A 16,977-nucleotide genomic window follows, 5' to 3' on the forward strand; every position below is an offset into this window, starting at 1 on the left:
GCACTCCACTTAAGACGCGGCGCTGCTGGCGGAATCCCCGGCTTCTGGGGCGGCGAGTGGCCGGGCCGGGCGCCGAGCGTGCGGGGCGGGGAAGAAGGGTTGAGCGACCGTTCCGGCTCCGGCTCGAGGCTCGCTCGCTCGGTCGGCCGGCCGCAGCCCCGCGGGCCGCCCTCCTGTATCTCGCCGGCGGGCACCCTGGCCGTGGGCACCTGCGCGGCGCGGGGCCGCTGGGCGGCGACATGAAGGTCACGGCGCTCGACGGGCGCCAGCTGCGCAAGATGCTCCGCAAGGAGGCGGCGGCGCGCTGCGTGGTGCTGGACTGCCGGCCCTACCTGGCCTTCGCCGCCTCCAGCGTGCGCGGCTCCCTCAACGTCAACCTCAACTCGGTGGTGCTGCGGCGGGCGCGCGGCGGAGCGGTGTCGGCGCGCTACGTGCTGCCCGACGAGGCGGCCCGCGCCCGGCTGCTGCAGGAGGGCGGCGGCGGCGTGGCGGCCGTGGTCGTGCTGGACCAGGGCAGCCGCCACTGGCAGAAGCTGCGCGAGGAGAGTGCCGCGCGCGTCGTGCTCACCTCGCTGCTCGCCTGCCTGCCCGCCGGCCCGCGAGTCTACTTCCTCAAAGGTGAGCGCGTCGGGGCCGCCGGTGCCCCGTCCTCTTCCCCCCACTCCCCTTTCCCCCTCCGGGCGGCTCCGGGGTCCCCTCCTGGCGCAGGGCGCCCTCCGCGGCCCTGGGACGCGGGAAGTCTCCACTTGCCCGAGTCTGCACACTGGGCTCCACGCGCGCCGGGGTGGGCACTGCCCGGGTTGGCGCTGCGCTCCCCTCCCCACCCGCGTTCCTCGAAAGCGCCCGACCGCTTGGCCACCTTGGGTGGGCGAGGTGGCTGCGCAACTGGGGGCGCTGCTGCTTGGCCGTTTGGGGGCTGGCGGCCCGGGTGCGGGCGCTGCCGATCCCGCTGGGGCCAGGGTGCTGAGCCTTCCTGATAGACGGATCCGACGGAATCAGCAGGTCGCGACCCCTCCCCCCCGCCCCCCAGGAGTGTGGCGCCGCGGGATCCTCCTGCCTGGACAATTAACATACTTGAGGCTGAGTCTTCACCGACCCCTCTTGCCTTTTTGACCCCGGCAGAGTCCCTCCCCTTCCTTTCCTTTTCATTTTATTGCTTTTTATTGTTTTCCTCCGGCCTTCCCCTTTCCTTTCCCCTCCCTTACCTTTCTCTAGTTTAATTTGGAGTTAACAGCCTTCCCACTGTTTTTTACCCTCTCCCTCCCCGGCCAGGGATCCTCCTGGGTCCTGAGCCAAGCGGGGGTGGCTGGAGAGCCAGGACCTGGGACGGGTGCCGCAGGGTGGCGGTGGAGGGGATTCTGTTGCCTTTGGTTTGAGACCCCAGAAGCGGTGGCACCGGCCTGCCCGTTGCACCTGCTGGGGAGAGGACTTTGACTTTCGGTGGTCGGTGGGTGACGCGCTAAACGCCAGAGCATCGATTTCTGGTTTATTTCCCATGACCGCTCCCTCATGCCTTGTATCTGAGCCCTTTGTAACCTCAAACGTGTGGAAGCCCTGCCAACCCTGATGCTAGACCTTGAGATGTAACGGTGATGTGGTTCAGAGCCCACGTGCGGAGAGCTGAGAGTGAGGGCCTGGCTTTAAAACCTTGCAATTTGGGGAATTACACACACCTCCAGGCCAGGAGATTCCTGAGGCCGGACAGCTCCCACCTCTATTGGCACCTCTGGCAGACCGTCCCCTGTTGGTTCCCAGGGAGATGGCAAAGGCAAGATGATAATCTTCCTTTTCCAGCCAGCTTCAGCCCCACCCACACACCCCCCTCCATGATGGAGGGAAGCCCTCCAAGATTGCAAAGGTTTCACACATGGCTCCTGATTTCTCTTCCTGATGTGGTTTTTGTCTTTTGTTCTTAGCAGTGACTACAGGAAAAGCTTCCACCTCCCATTAGCATGAAAGAGAGGTTCCAGGAAGCCCCTCCTGGTCCCATCTCTGCCCCCTGTCCCTCTCCAAGAGGGCGATGCTGACAGTTTAGGGGTTGTGGCCACAAGAGGTAGGCAGCTCTGTGACTTACATCTCAAGAAAATGAACGTTTAAAAATATTTTTAATGAATGTAACATACATAAGTAAAACTTTGAACAGCACAAAGGCTATGCAATGAACAATGGGTCTTCTGACACCCTTAGAACCCAGTTCCACTCCCAGAGACAACCATCAGCTATTACTTGTTCATCTTTAAAGTTAATTTTGCACCAGTTTCTTTTTAAAATATAATGATTTCGTATATTTCCTGCCCTTCCCTCTTTCACACAACTAGATCTCGGGAGATTAGTTTGTATCAGAGCATTCATGTCTGGTTCACTTTTTTAACCAGTCCCATGGTGATAGCCAATAGGTTGCTGCTAGCCTCATTATTGAAACAGTGTAGTCGAGTATACTTTTATCCAAATGCTTCTGCAGGTGCGCTATCAGTAAATTTGGAGATTTGCGAGGTCAAAAGTTATGCCCATTTTAAATTTCAGTAAAAATTGCTTGATCCTTATAACACTACTAAAGCTTAAGTTTTTGCCAAAGAAAATTTTTATTTCCTTACCTAACTCATGTCCATCTAAGAGTTCAGGTTTAAACTAGTGGCATCTCAGATCTCGGGGGGTAGTGCCTTTGGCATCCCTTCATCTCCCCCCAACCCCTAAAAAACCCCACATTCAGTCATGAGTTGGTGACCAAATGGCCTTGTCGGTGCATATTTATATAGAGTGTCCCTGCACTTGGCTCCGCTCCCCTGGCAGTGTGATGGTGATAGAACGCAGAATCACTCTGAAGAGAGTTGAAGCAGCCAAAAGAGTTGCCAAGGCTCTCAAGTGAGGCAGCAGAGAGGAATGTTCTGTCTCTCCCCGCCTCTGATGGGAGTGGGTGAAAGACAGACCGTCTAATCTGGAGGACTCCTCCTGACCCCGGCTTGAGGAGGCAGGGCCCTGTTTATCTGTCCCCCAGTGACACTGAGACTCATTGTCTGCCTGTCTTTTGTCAACAGGCAGACAGGACCCAGCCTACACCCGCACCTCCTTGCACCTCCTTGCACCTCCTTTCAGTCCTCCTGGCAGCCACCTCTTAAGTGCTCTATTTAAAGCCAAGAGATGAGGTGGCCTGAAGGCTTCTTTTTCCCAAGCCTCATCCTGAAGTTTGGGAGGGCCTGGGCCACTCTTAATACAGATTCCCATCCCTGATCACTTCGTTTGTTTCCTGGAACCCAAAATGTTGAGGCACAGGCACAGGAAGTGATTTATTCACTTCCTCTTCCAAGGAAGCTCTGTGTCAGTGTAAGTCTGGCTTCTCGCTGCCCCCAGGAAAGAAGGGGGCCAGGGGCTAGGGTTGGGGGGAGGGGTGCACTACGCCAGGAATACCTGCCTCCGTCCCCCTCCCGCATGGCCTCCCGTCTTCATGACCAGGAACATGGTCATTGTGGAGGACCAGAAGCTCATCAGGGGCGGCCCAACGGGCGATTTGTTGAAGTGACTGCAGGGGAGATTTGGGTGTACTAAAGGGGGCCAGGGCAGTTCCAGCAAGCTGAGAGGAAGCAGTAATGGCAAGATGACTCATTCAAGGAATTGGCTTTGGCTTCTGGGAGGGAGCTGGAGACTGCCATGTAATCCATTAACCATTCGTCTACCGCGGGGGTTTTAAAAAGCCACCACGTGCTCCACTGTGGGGCTCTCACAACAGGGAAAGACAGAAGAAAAAGGGAGGCTTCTGGAAAATACATGGCCTCAGGATGCGTAGTTTTAATTGATGATTGGACCCCCAAGTGAATTCTCTGGGCCAGAAGATGGCAGAAGCCGGTTTTTGGAGGCTCTAGGAACTGCCTTAGGTCCCTCTGGATTGGAAGCAAAGTGCTTCTTCCGCAAGCAAGGCCAGCCTGTTCACCCACCAGCCCCCAGCATTCTGAGACTTCCAGAGGCCAGGTTGTACTGGGTTCTTCCCCACTGAGTGTACTGGGCCTCAAAAGCCTTATCTGTATGTATACACTCGTATTTCTGTGACTTGGTTAGAGGTACTTTTTTTACCTTAAGCAACCCATTTGGAGAAGTTTAAAGGTGATATTAAGAATGTTTACAGAATCGTACCTGTCAGTACAGCAGTTTGAGGGCATGCGGGGAACAGAAAGTTCAGGAGGGAAGGGTAATAAGGAAATATAAAGGGAGGGTAGGTGTTAATCCAGGGGACAGTTTTGATTTATGGGGGCTGAGATTTAAGTTCAGAAGGCCCCATTCCTGCAGTTTGGTTTGGAAGGTAATAACCTAGATTGATTACTCTAAATTGGATCTACGGAGAGAATTGTCAGCAGTGTTCTTAGCACCTTAGGAGTGAGAAAGGCCAGCGCTGTTTTATTGCCCTGAGTTTAAACCTCATATTAACCCCCTCTCCCTTATGAATGCAGGGGGTTTCCTCTATAATTCAGTGTAGAGCTGATGAGCTAGGGAAGAAACAGACCGGTTTTGGAGTCTCTTTCTTGAAAATTAATGAAATTCTGCATAATCACACCTGCATTTTAGATAAACAAGAGAGAAAATAGCTTTGGTTTTCTGGAGGGATTTGGTTAATATTTTCCAGATGTCGGATATATTTCCTTTTACAGTTTAAGCTGCTTCTGATAGACACAAAAAGTTAATCATTGCCTCTCTGACCTATAGCTTTTTAGAAGTGTGTGTGTGTGTGTGTGTGTGTGTGTGTGTGTGTGTGTGTGTAGACCCCATTTATATTCTATAAAGCTATTAGTTGGTTTGGCTCATTTTTTTATGTGGCCAAAATCTATATTAGCCTTTTTTTTCTTTTTTAATTAATCCTCATCCAAGGATATTTTTCCATTGATTTTTAGGGAGAGTGGAAGTGAGAGGGAAAGACAGAGAGAAACATCGATGTGAGAGAAACACATGGATTGGTTGCCTCCTGCACGCGCCCCAACAAGGGCCTGGGCCAGAGAGAGCCTACAACCGAGATATGTGCCCTTGACCGGAATCTAACCCGAGACCCTTTGGTCCGTAGGCCAACATCTTATCCACTGAGCCAAACCAGCTAGGGCAGCCTAATATTTTTGACTGTTCCACACTCGGGGTATTGATTAGTTGTGGGCATTTTCTGACAGTCTGAGAAATCAATGCTTATGTCTGTTTGTCTTGTTTTTTTCTTGTAGGGGGATATGAGACTTTCTACTCGGAATATCCTGATTGTTGCGTGGACGTAGAACCGATCTCCCAAGAGAAGATTGAGACCGAGAGAGCCCTCATCAGCCAGTGTGGGAAACCAGTGCTCAGCATCAGCTACAGGCCAGCTCATGACCAGGTATGTGGAGTGGAAGTGCTGTCGCGGCTCCTGGCTCCCGTTCCTTCCTCGGCACCCTGACTCTTCTTCCTCTCCCTGCTCAGCGGCCCTGGTTGCTTGTTTTGCGGATCAGGGTTTTGGCAGAGCCCTCTAGCTTTAGAGAGCCTCTGTTGCTTGCCAACTTGAGTTTCCATCCAAGAGTAAACGGGCTTCCTTCCAGCAAACAAGCTGACAAGAGCAAACGAGCCACAGGATGCTCGACAGTTTCTGGAGAAAAGAGGAAGTGAACGATGTATTGTTATTAGTTGGCCTGGGAGGTGCAGAGAAGCTTCCAAATACTGGTTTAGGTTTCCCTGAAGATGTTTCAGAGCTGACTTTCAGGCTTCCTGTGTTGTCGTTCTTTGTAATTGTTCATGCTCTGCAGTTTCTGCACACCAGCCCAGTTAGTTAGTACCTGTCAAGGTGTGTCTTACTGGTATTTTAACTGAATGAGGTGGGAGTGGAGGGAAGTAGAAGGAGGGTTGTAGTGAAACTACAGTTTGGATGGCTAAGCAAGCAGGCTCATCGAAGGGTTTCTGATGCTTATAATTCCATAAATTCTGGAACCAGAGGAGATCAAGTCATACTAGAGGACTACGTGTTTTTATAAATGTGTGGGCTTTCTTTTTCCTTCAAAAATTGGACTTGGTGACAACTCAATAAAGGAAGCATAAAGTAGAAAGGAGGAGGGTGAGGAAAAGGGAGGCAAGGACCTAAATCTGGCAGAAACCAGAGATCAAAACCCACCTTCCCAATTTTACAGCGGGAGAAACTTTCATGGCTGGTGAGGTGTAATGGATTTGCCAAAATCCCAGAAGGGGGTTCTGGGTCCATGGCAGCACTAGACCCAGAACCCCCTTTTCCCCCTTCTCTTAACTCCCCTTTCTGGTTCTTTTCAGGGCCCTGTTCTGTTTCCCACACATCTTCTGGAAAAGGGTCCTTCTGATTTGGTGGGAGGGTCTTTTCAAAAATCCCCCCCCCCCCCAATTAAGAACGTATCCAAAATCATAAAAAGGAAGATTTTAAATGCCGCCTAACCTGCCAGCTGCCTGCCATGAGCAGAACTCTGCCCTGGGGATAAATTCCAAGTAAAGCCAGGTGACCTTTCCTTGGATGGGATCCTTGGTCAGGAAGCCTATTAGCTTGGTGTGGTGCCAGGGTTTTTATTTTGTTTGCTTTCCTTTATCAAAATACACTCTGGGATGAACCCTCAGCTTACAAGCCACGGGCATCCGGCTTAGCTAGATTTCTATTTTTGTTTTGTTGTTTGGGTTTTTTTTTTTATCCTTGTTTCTCAGAAAATGAAAGAGAAACAAGAACTTGCAGGATGTTGTAAAGGTGCACAGACCTTTGGCCCACCGATGACTGGGGAGGCCCTGCTGTGTCTCCAGGTTCCTCTGGGGAACCCCCTAGCACTGCTTCCTAGAAGCCGGGCGAGGCCCTGTTAACCTTTGGGGTTTCTGTAGGCCCTTGGCCAACTCTTCCTCTTGACTCTAAACAAGAGTCAGAAAAGAAAAGAAAAACAGTTTCAGGGGTGTTGGCTAAGCTCCATAAGAAATTGGATAGGATTCCGAGCCTGGTTGTCAGCGTTTTCCAGGCACTAAGGTGAGACTATAGGTACGTCTAACTAAAGTGTTAAGCCCAGAGGGCAGCCACAATAAGTCCTAATAAAAATAGTCATTGTTACTATTAATACCTTTTGCAAAATCTTCTGTAACAATGATTTTCAACCTTTTTCATCTCGTGGCATTAAATAAATTAATAAAATTCTGTGACACACCAAAAAACATATTTTTTGCTGATCTGACAAAAAACATAGGTATAATTTTGATTGATTTACAAAATAATAATAATAATGTAATAATGGTAATTACCTACTTTTTTATTTTTTTTCCTCCAAAGTGACTTTTTATTTAATATATTTTATTGATTTTTTTACAGAGAGGAAGGGAGAGAGATAGAGAGTTAGAAACATCGATGAGAGAGAAACATCGATCAGCCGCCTCCTGCACATCCCCCGCCGGGGATGCGCCCGCAGCCCAGGCACATGCCCCTGACCGGAATCGAACCCGGGACCCCTCAGTCCGCAAGCCGACGCTCTATCCACTGAGCCAAACCGGTTTTGGCCAAATTGACTTTTTAAAAAATCAGGTGCTTTATAAGGATTTCTGGTACCAAGAATTAACCAGTCAGATGCGACCTTATTATTCGATGTGACCAATATGATGCAATATGGCCTATATAGTTATGGTTCAAGACAGGGCGTGCACACCAGACGGCTATTGTGTTGGCTGTTGTCAATTTTTATGTGACAATCTAAGGGAAGACAGGTCAGTGCCCCTGACTAAATAGACAGGTATGGCATGTTTTAAAAATGCTTGTGCCACACCAGTTGAAAATCACTGCTCTAGAACTTTCTTCCAAGTGGCCAAACTGGTCTTTGCCTAAACACTTGACTTCCCAGGAAAGAAAAGGCAAATACCACATGCAGGGTAGTGTGAGCATTGCCTGCTGCTGGCCCTCGTCCCGTGCTCCTTTTCCGAGTACGGGTCTGGCAGAGTTTCCTTTCTGCTCTTGTTCCAGCACAGGAAATGGAAACACAGGAAGCGGATGGATGATGTGGAAAAGGCTCCCAAAGACAGCCACTGTCCCTCCAGCCCGTTGTTTCCCTCTAAATCTCCAGGGAATCCCATTGTTCCAGCTACCGCTAACTTTTGTTTGTTTGTTTGTTTATACACTAAGGGTATTTATTTATGCACCCAGGAAGCTGGCCCCTAAACTTAAATATTCAGCACAGAGCCTTGTCCCTCCCAGCTGTGGATGGGTGCAAGAATAGGTCCTAGAGCCCTTGTCTAGGGCAGTGGAACCCAGGGACCAGGGTGGGATGTTCCTGAGCCAGCAGTTGCCAACAGCAACAAAAGGAAGCAAGGAGATGGGAGACCTGGAAATGTTAAGACTGCCAGGGTCTGACCAGCTATGAGTTCTTTTTAGCTTTGCCTTGGGGGGTGGGGGTGGGGGAGGTGGGGGGTACGGTGGGTACGTTAGGTGATCTCTGGTTCCAGTGGAGTACTCCTTAACTAGAAACCTGATATGTGGGTGGTCTCCCAAAAGAAAGAGGATATAAACATCTCTTAACAAAACCTGCTGCTCCACATGAAGATGATCAGAGGTGGGGGAAGCCCCTCTGCTCATGGCCTAACAGCTTTTCTTTGTCTGAGGATTCTGGGTAGATAGTGACTTATTTTCACTTCTAAGAAGCAACTTTTTAGAGTGCCAGGGAGCGCATTTTAACATCTCTGGACCTAGCGGGTGCTGGTGCTGGTGGTAGTAGTGGTGAAGGGGGCAGAAGATGATTTGGGTGGTGAGCACACAGTGCAATATACTGATCTTGTAACATAGAAATGTGCACCTGAAACCTGTATGATCCTGTGAACCAATGTCACCCCAATAAATTTAATTGAAAAAAATAAAAATAAAAACAGTGTCCTGGGTTTGATGAAATACACTGTACAAAACGTCAGGACTGTAAGGGGCGGGGGGAGCTCACCTAGTGAACCCTTTTCCATTTTATCTAGAAAGAAACCAAGGCTGCTCTCCAAGTTGAAGGGCTTGCGCTGGTGCTCTCAGGTCTGCTAGAACTTCAACACACATAGCTCCATCCCCCCCATCACACCCACCGCTTCTCATCCTCATTAGCACAGGAAGGCTGCTGGCACTTCCTACCTCCTCACTATGTGTAAGAAAATGAAAATCTTCACCATGTAGGCTTTGCCGTCACGGAGTCACCAGCAGTAATGGAGGGTTAGAGCGTCTGCCAGGATGGAGGCTTCACCCACACTCTTGGTTGAACGGCCTTGGCTCTGAACTCTCTCTACCTGGAAACCAGGAAGGGAACCTCCCACCTTAACTCAAATAGGTCAGGGTTGTTTTGTTTCCTCTCCCAGGTGAGCAGGCTAATCCAATATTTCCTGCTTGTCCTTTGCCCCTGCTTCCAGGGCGGCCCAGTTGAAATCCTTCCGTTCCTCTACCTTGGAAGTGCCTACCATGCATCCAAGTGCGAGTTCCTCGCCAACCTGCACATCACGGCCCTGCTGAATGTCTCGCGGCGGACCTCCGAGGCCTGCATGAGCCACCTACACTACAAATGGATCCCCGTGGAGGACAGCCACACGGCTGACATTAGCTCCCACTTTCAAGAAGCAATAGACTTCATTGGTAGGTTCAGCCATTCCCCTCTGCTGTTCTGGGCGCCTTGTAGGGACATAAGGCCTTGGATTTTGATGGACTCATGGCAGCTACCATCACGGAGAAGAAATGTCTCTTCTATATGCAGTCATTGAGAGTTGGAGCCAAGACGAGAGACAGCCACCCAAAAGGCAGAGGGGCAGATTTGAGTTGCTATTAATAGGAGCTTTAATTTGCATGATAAATTAATATAATTTTTATGGCAGTATTCAACTGCCGCCCTCGTTACGGTTTCTAGCTGGGCGAGAAGCACAGCGTGTCCGTGCAAAATCTCCACACAAGGGAAGCAGGGGCGAGAAAGAGTCATCCTCGCTGTGCCTTCTACGCAGGTTGGGATATTTTTAAATGCAAACAGAAGGATTGAGAGAGCACTACTTACGCACTAAGCCCCAAGGGCCCTGGCAGCTTTCCACAGTTTTTAACAAGCTTTGGGGGGCAATTTGTTTTGCATTTCCAGCTAATTTTGGATTAAAGATAGCACTTGACTCGAGCTCCGTGCTTTGTGCACAGAAAAGTTGGCATCTTTTGCATCCTTTCTCTATTCTGTGAGTCAGTTACCCATTTTCTCTGCTGTGTAGGCCTGGTAGCCTCTGTTCCCTTGGGTCTTGGGTTTCCAGCTCCTCCATGTAGCTTGATTGTTCTCCCATTTGACATCTTTTTCCCCCATTCCTCCTCCTGAGGCTGGGTTGACTTTTTTTCTGTCTCAAATTTGCAGGCCCCACTCTCCAACCTTATGGCCTTGCCTTCTAGGTTCCAGGGTCCTCCTTTCCCTTGAGCATGCATAGTGATTGCAGCTGAGTTGTGATTTTCCTGTATCTTGTCTGGAAGGATCTTGGCGTGGGGGGCGTGGGGTGGGGGGTGGGGGCGGGGGGGAAAGGCAGGTGTGGGGCACAGCAGTAATTACTTAGTGTAGGTAGCAATTAAAGGGCCCCCCGCAGCCACATGATGGCCCCCTCTGCTCGTCACACATGATTTCTGCTTCATGTGAAACCATCCAGAAACTGACCAGAGGCAAAAGGCTAAGCCTGTCCCCTGAGCTACTCGGCTGAGATGGTTCCTTTGGAGTCTCAGAGAGGCAGCCTCAATGGTGGGTTCAGGGTGGGAAAGCCTTGACTTGTTCCCCCTGCCCCTGGGAATGCCTTGCCCTTCTCAGCCTGATAGCTACTCAGTGAGGTCATGAAAGCCGCCCCCATCCATTTCTCAGAAGGCTCCCTCCCCATCCGGGGTGTGTATTGTGTCCGTTTGTATACACAGACATACACACCCACAACTTATGAAAGCACAGGATGCTTGTCCCCAGTCTCCTTGCCCTGCTCGTGGAAGGAGAGACTGAGGCTGAGCCATGCCCTGACCCCTTCCAAGGGGAATGCCACAGGAGTGCCACGGGGAAGACAAGCCCCGAGGGGTAGAGTGGGAGCCAGGCCTTCTGCTTTTTTTGGGTGTGGTATTGGGCCAATTGAAAACTAGACTACAAGGAGGCCAACAAAGGAGCAGAGGAAAGTGAGAGTCATGACCCTGTAATGCTAGGGACTTGGGGTCCCCTTGGAACTAATTTGCAGGCCTTTTTCCTTTTGAGTCAGAGACTGAATTGGGGGGACCTCTAATAAGCTGCAGCGGGGTGTTCTTAGATGGGGAAACTCCAGGGTTCCTCTTTGACTCCTCAGAAATTTGATCTTTCAGGTCTTGCAGATTCATTTGCAAACTCCTTGAATTTGAGGAGGGAGGTGGGTGAGAGGGCTGATTTTTTTTATTTGTCCTTCAAAATCTTAAATGTTTTTGCATACCATGCATAGTGCCTTACATAGTGCCACGTACATCTAACTTCCGGTGATGTAATTGTTTTTTAGCAGCAAGAGAGGGACTTGGAAAGACTATATTTTTAGTGGTTTTTATTTTTCTTTGATGTGTATTTATGTTTAACCTTTGACCCATTCCCATATTTAACAGTTGTAGCTCTTTTGGGTGCAGGAGTGGAACAGAAGAGGAGGGCACCCTACCTTCCCTTTTGTCATATTGAGCTAAAGAATCCTAACTGATGGTGGTAGCTTTATAGCAATGACTCCCATTGTTGTGCAAGATGGAGTTTGCGAAAAGCCATTTCTATCCATTTAGTAAGCGTCACTTGGCCAGGGCTATAATTAGTGGCTCTGCACTGTATATTGTATGTTTGGTAGTGGGAACCCTGGGAGCTGAGCCAAGCATCCTGCCCTGGCATAGCCAGACAGGGTGCCTGGGAGGCCGGAAGGCGTCTACCAAGATGGGGGGGACGAGGTCATCACTATTACACTCAGGCCCTGAGAGGCAGGAATTGCTTCTCTAAGTCAGTCTTTGAACCTGGGACTCTCTCAGGAAAAAATGTGCATACCTGATGAAAATTGGCTTGCAAGTTCAAGGCTTTTCCAATGCCCTCTTGAAACCCATCCATGTTAGGGTGCCATCCTCAGGAAGGGATTACTCTAGGTCTAGAACCTTCAGTGGTAGAATCTGTGCAAGTATCCCAGGGCACTGGGAAGCAGCTCTAAGGATTGGAAAGGTCCTACATTGGGAAAGACATTGTGGGGCCCCAGAAGCTCTGTCCTCACCAGTGGGGATTAAAGGCTGGCAGAAGTCTGATGTAGGACGACAGCTGTTGCACAGTCATGATGGTTTGAGAGCTAGGTCACTTCTGTGTTTAATTCTTGTGTTTGGCATTGCCTTTGGGTTCTAATCCCAACTCAATCCCACTGTCTTTTCTTCCTTCCAGACTGTGTCAGGGAAAAGGGAGGCAAGGTCCTGGTCCACTGTGAGGCTGGGATCTCCCGTTCACCCACCATCTGCATGGCTTACCTCATGAAGACCAGGCAGTTTCGCCTAAAGGATGCCTTCGATTACATCAAGCAGAGGAGGAGTGTGGTCTCGCCCAACTTTGGTTTCATGGGCCAGCTCCTGCAGTATGAATCTGAGATCCTGCCTTCCACGCCCACCCCCCAGGTTCCCTCTTGCCAAGGGGAGGCAGCCAGCTCTTCCTTCAGAGCCCATTTGCAGACACTGAGCCCTGATGTACAGGGTTCCTACTACACATTCCCTACCTCGGTGCTGGCGCCAGTGCCCACCCACTCGACGGTCTCAGAGCTTAGCAGGAGCGCCATGGCCACAGCCACATCCTGCTAAAACTGGATGGGAGAACCCGCCCAGCCCCAAGAACAACTGTGATTTTGTTTTTTAAACTGGTGGACATTTCATACCTGTGCAATACTGAAGACCCCCTCTGTCCCGCTGCTCCAGTGGGATAGCGAAGGGTCCCCAGGCTTGCAAACGAACTTCAGACTGACCTCGGGGTAGGTTCTTGGGACCGAAGGAAGGCCAAGCCATTATGAGAGCACAGCTTGTGCTGACTACTGTACTTCCAGACCCCCCTGCCCTCTCAGGACTGCCTAGTCCTGGCACCTCAAAGTTCGCCTTTTCATTTCAAGCGTAAGGCAATAAACACCTGCAGCAACATGGGAGAAAGCAGCTGCTAGACCTGGAGAAAAGGCAGTCAAGAGGCCAGTTCATTCTGAAGGAAGCACAATTTCCACCTTACTTTTTGAACTTTGGCAGTCTCCGTGTCTGTCTCTGTCACTTCAGGGAATAAGCTGATCATCTAGCCAGGAAAGTAGCCCTATAGGGTTTGTAGGGACCCCATATATATGCTGATTTGAACCCTCATATCTTCTTGAGATTCCCTCTTGGGTCCCACAGAGGCAGTTTGTTGAAGTAGCGAGATCTTGACACTTCTGAGTTGCCTTTTCACTGTGGGTTCTTCCCTGGCTTTGGACTTTGGCATGACTCTTACTCATACTTGAACCTTTCTTGTTACACCTCTACTCAAAGCAACTCTTGTGTCATTTTAAAGAGAGTTCCTTAGACCATAGACCAAAAATCACCCATTTGAGGTGGTGGCGTGGGTGCCAGGAGAAAAGGGTACCTACTGTCTGGGTGAGTGTCATTGACACGGTCTTTTTCCCCAGCTTGCCGTCCTTATATGTGCTTGTCTCGTCTCTTGTGACACTTGTTTTTCTCCCCCTACCCCTGGAGATTGTCTTCAAGATGTTGACTTCTAGGATTTGTAGATTTCGTAGTGTGGTACTACTTTATATTTTGTCTAGGTTATTTCTCCAGGGGAAAAGGCAATAATTTCCTAAAATCCATACAAATGTGAAGAAAAGCAGTATGTAATTGGTCGTCATTGTCGTCGTTTTTTTATAGTGTTAAATAAAAATAGTAAAAAGAAAAACTTCTCTGTGTTGGTGAATTGGGTTAAGGGAGGAATAAATACATTTTGGGGGCGACGAGCCTGCCTCACTGGGTTGATTTCCAAAGAAACTCGAAGGTGATGGTGGTGGATTGTAGCTATAGATGTGAGTCTGTGCATCCACTCACGAACTAGTGGTCCTAATACAGAATATGATGCTTTCCATTTGAGAGGCTTCCCTGAACTCACTTGCAAGAGAAGTCCTTGGGTGCATGCCACACGGTGAGGTGATCAGCATGTCCACTCACTCTGGGCTCCTCACTTCCATGAGCCCAGGCAAGGAATTTGACTTGAACCTCAGATTCTTCATCTATAAAATGAGCAAACGGAACTAGATGGTCCCAAAAGTCTCTTAAAGCTTAAGACCCTGGATTCCAGCAAACCAGAGCGCCATGCTTGCAGTCAGCCTTCTCCTTCCAGTGCCTGGCACGTGGCAAACACTCAGAAAAGGTTGGGAAAATAGCCAAGGAATGGGGAAGCAAACTCGGTGAAGGTTCACCTCAAGTGCCTGCCTCCGCCTTTTTTTACCCTTGGAACTAATTCTTCCAAGTAATTAACTCAGGAGTGGGTTTAAACCCAAGGGCTGCGTTCTGCGTTGACTTGCCTTCTGAGTATTCTGTATTAAACGTCTTCCCACAGCTGGCTATGCCAACTCTTTGGGGCCTGTTTCCTAAGAAGAGGGAGCCAGGAACTGGCTGGAATTTATGCCATCCCAGTGAGCTGGTACCCCTAGATTCTGGAAGGTCCAACAAGGCCTCCCGCTCTCCCACAGGCACCATGTCGGCGAATACCAAGATGGTGGCCAAGCCCAAGCTCTTACTAAGCATCTCACCTCAAAGGCTTTGCTTGAGGCCCTGCTCTCCACATGTCTTTCCTTCCCAGTTTCCTTGGAAAGCCCTCAGGTAAGAATGCCACTCGGACTGTGTTTCATCTGCATAGTCCACGCAGGGCTTCCATGGGAGGGAAGGGGGCTGAAGAACACTAGACAGGGAGGGGGAAGTCCTGGATTCCAGCCCTCACACACCCCTAACTCCAGGGCATTGGAGCTCATCTCCAGCCTCTCCGGACCAAACTTCCCCAAGGCTTGGTCTAGCTGATGCCTGAGGTCCGGCCTCGTTTTCATATCTCTGAGCCTGTGCTCAGCCTTGGAACCTGTCCGGGAAGCCTGCCCATTGTTCGGGACTGTCCAGGTGCTGAGTGGCGGCAGGGGCCTCAGGCTGGGAGAGCCAGGGAGTGGGAAGCTGGGTGCAGGCTGGGTGATGTGCTACGCCACATCCCACTTGCTGACATTTGCTTTATTGCATTAGAGTCTTTCTCTGAAGGGTGAGTAAGTCCTCTAAATCAGGCCTGGGAGGATTACTCATAAGCCAGTGAGTCATTGGAGGGTAAGCCAAGTGAAGCCCCACAGCTGGGGATGGCTCTGTAGCTCTCATGCCCTTCACAGCCTCCCCATTAATTCCAGCTCCATTTTGGCCAACAGCAACTTTACACTGGCCTCCAGTGCTGGATGGGGAATTTAAGTTGGTGTTTTCCCAGTTTCTTCATCCCCAGTTTGGAAGAAACACCTCTCTTGGCCTCTAGCAACCTTTCAGGTAGAGATGTGTCCGGGAGAATAGAGATGTTAGTTCCCCCCGATTGTTTCCCCCTCAGGTCCACCCTTGCTCCTGAACTGGGCCTAACAGGTAAGCAATGTATGAGCAGCCACACACCCAGGTGCTGGCCTGAGCCCTGTGTACCATGGTCTCTTTTGTGTGAGGACTGGGAAAAATGCCCCATCTCAATACCCTGAAAGGCTGTATGCATCTGAATTGTTGGTGGTTTATCTTCTGAACACCATAAAGCTCATGACTGCCCTTTTCCCTCCTTGCTCAGGCCACTAGGCAACTCAGAACCAAAATTTTAGCCTACCTCTGGCAATTTTTAAAAATGCATTTTTTATTGACTTCACATAGGAAGGAGAAAGAGAGAGAGAGAGAGAGAGAGAGAGAGAGAGAGACATCAATGATGAGGGAGAATCATTGATCGGCTATCTCCTGCATCCCCAGTCTGGGCATGTGCCCTGATGGGGAATCAAACTGTGACCTCCTGGTTCATGGGTCGATGCTCAAACACCGAACCACATCAGCCTGACTTATAGGACCTTATATCTTAAGGTTACATCTTAAACCTCACTCTTAACCAAATAATCCCTGGTCCTTCACATCTCAATTCAAACTTCACTTCTCCAGGGAAGCCCTCCAGATGCCCAGGCTAGGTTAGATGTCCCAGTTCTATCTGTCATAGTTCCCTACCTATATCTTTTCTGCATATTTCACCAAACCTTAAAAAGTATTCATTTACCTCTGATTATTGTATCAATGTTCATCTTCTCCAGACTAGAAATATCAGGAGAGCAGAGATTACATGGCATTTCAAGAGGGACCCATATGACTTATAGTAGGTGTTCAAACTAGTGTGTTTACAGATTGGGCAGTGAAGGGGTTGAGACTATGTTATATGAAGAAGAGTTGGGAAAGGTAGTGATGTTTGGCCTGGAGGGGAGAGCCAGTGATGTGTCTAACTGAAGTCACATAGAGTCTAGGAACTTCAGCTGGAGTTTCAAAAACCCAAGTTTGCATTCTGTCTCTGCTACTTGCTAGCTGTGTGGACATGGACAAAGTACTGCATTTCCCTAAACCTTGAAGTTATTATCCATAAAAGGGGAATACTAATTGAATCTACCTTGTGGGCACAATTTTTTAAGAGTAAATGTTATGAGAAATAATTGTCTGGTATGAAGTTAAAGACATAACAAGTCCTCAATGAATAGCGGTCATGATTATTAATTACAATAATTGCAGCAGTGAACTACCCACTGTTGTGAAGGTTCGGCAGGCAGAACTGGGGTTTTTATCAGAAAGGCTGTGATGGAGAGGATTCAAGCCTCAGGGCCTTTGCACGCACCCTTCCCTCTGCCCTATCCCTCCCTTCACCTGCTCATGTATGGGCCTCCTTAGTACCTCACTCCGATTTCACTTCCTCAGGAAAGCCTTCTGAGATTTCAGGATTCTATATTAAATGTTCTCCTGGCACCTATGCCTTCCCTTCAGAACAATATCAA

At 49.6% G+C, this 16,977-nt stretch overlaps 1 protein-coding gene across 1 annotated transcript; it reads left to right on the forward strand.

Moving 5' to 3' along the window:
• Positions 1–9: 9 nt before the first annotated feature.
• On the forward strand, positions 10–13,859 carry DUSP5 (dual specificity phosphatase 5). Its single transcript, XM_059661358.1, has 4 exons — positions 10–618; positions 5,193–5,341; positions 9,355–9,574; positions 12,348–13,859. The coding sequence occupies exons 1-4, from the start codon at positions 240–242 to the stop codon at positions 12,752–12,754; spliced, it is 1,155 nt and encodes a 384-aa protein (XP_059517341.1). The 5' UTR covers positions 10–239; the 3' UTR covers positions 12,755–13,859.
• Positions 13,860–16,977: the final 3,118 nt, after the last annotated feature.

This window comes from Myotis daubentonii, chromosome 13, assembly GCF_963259705.1.
Source record: "Myotis daubentonii chromosome 13, mMyoDau2.1, whole genome shotgun sequence".
NCBI lineage: Eukaryota > Metazoa > Chordata > Mammalia > Chiroptera > Vespertilionidae > Myotis > Myotis daubentonii.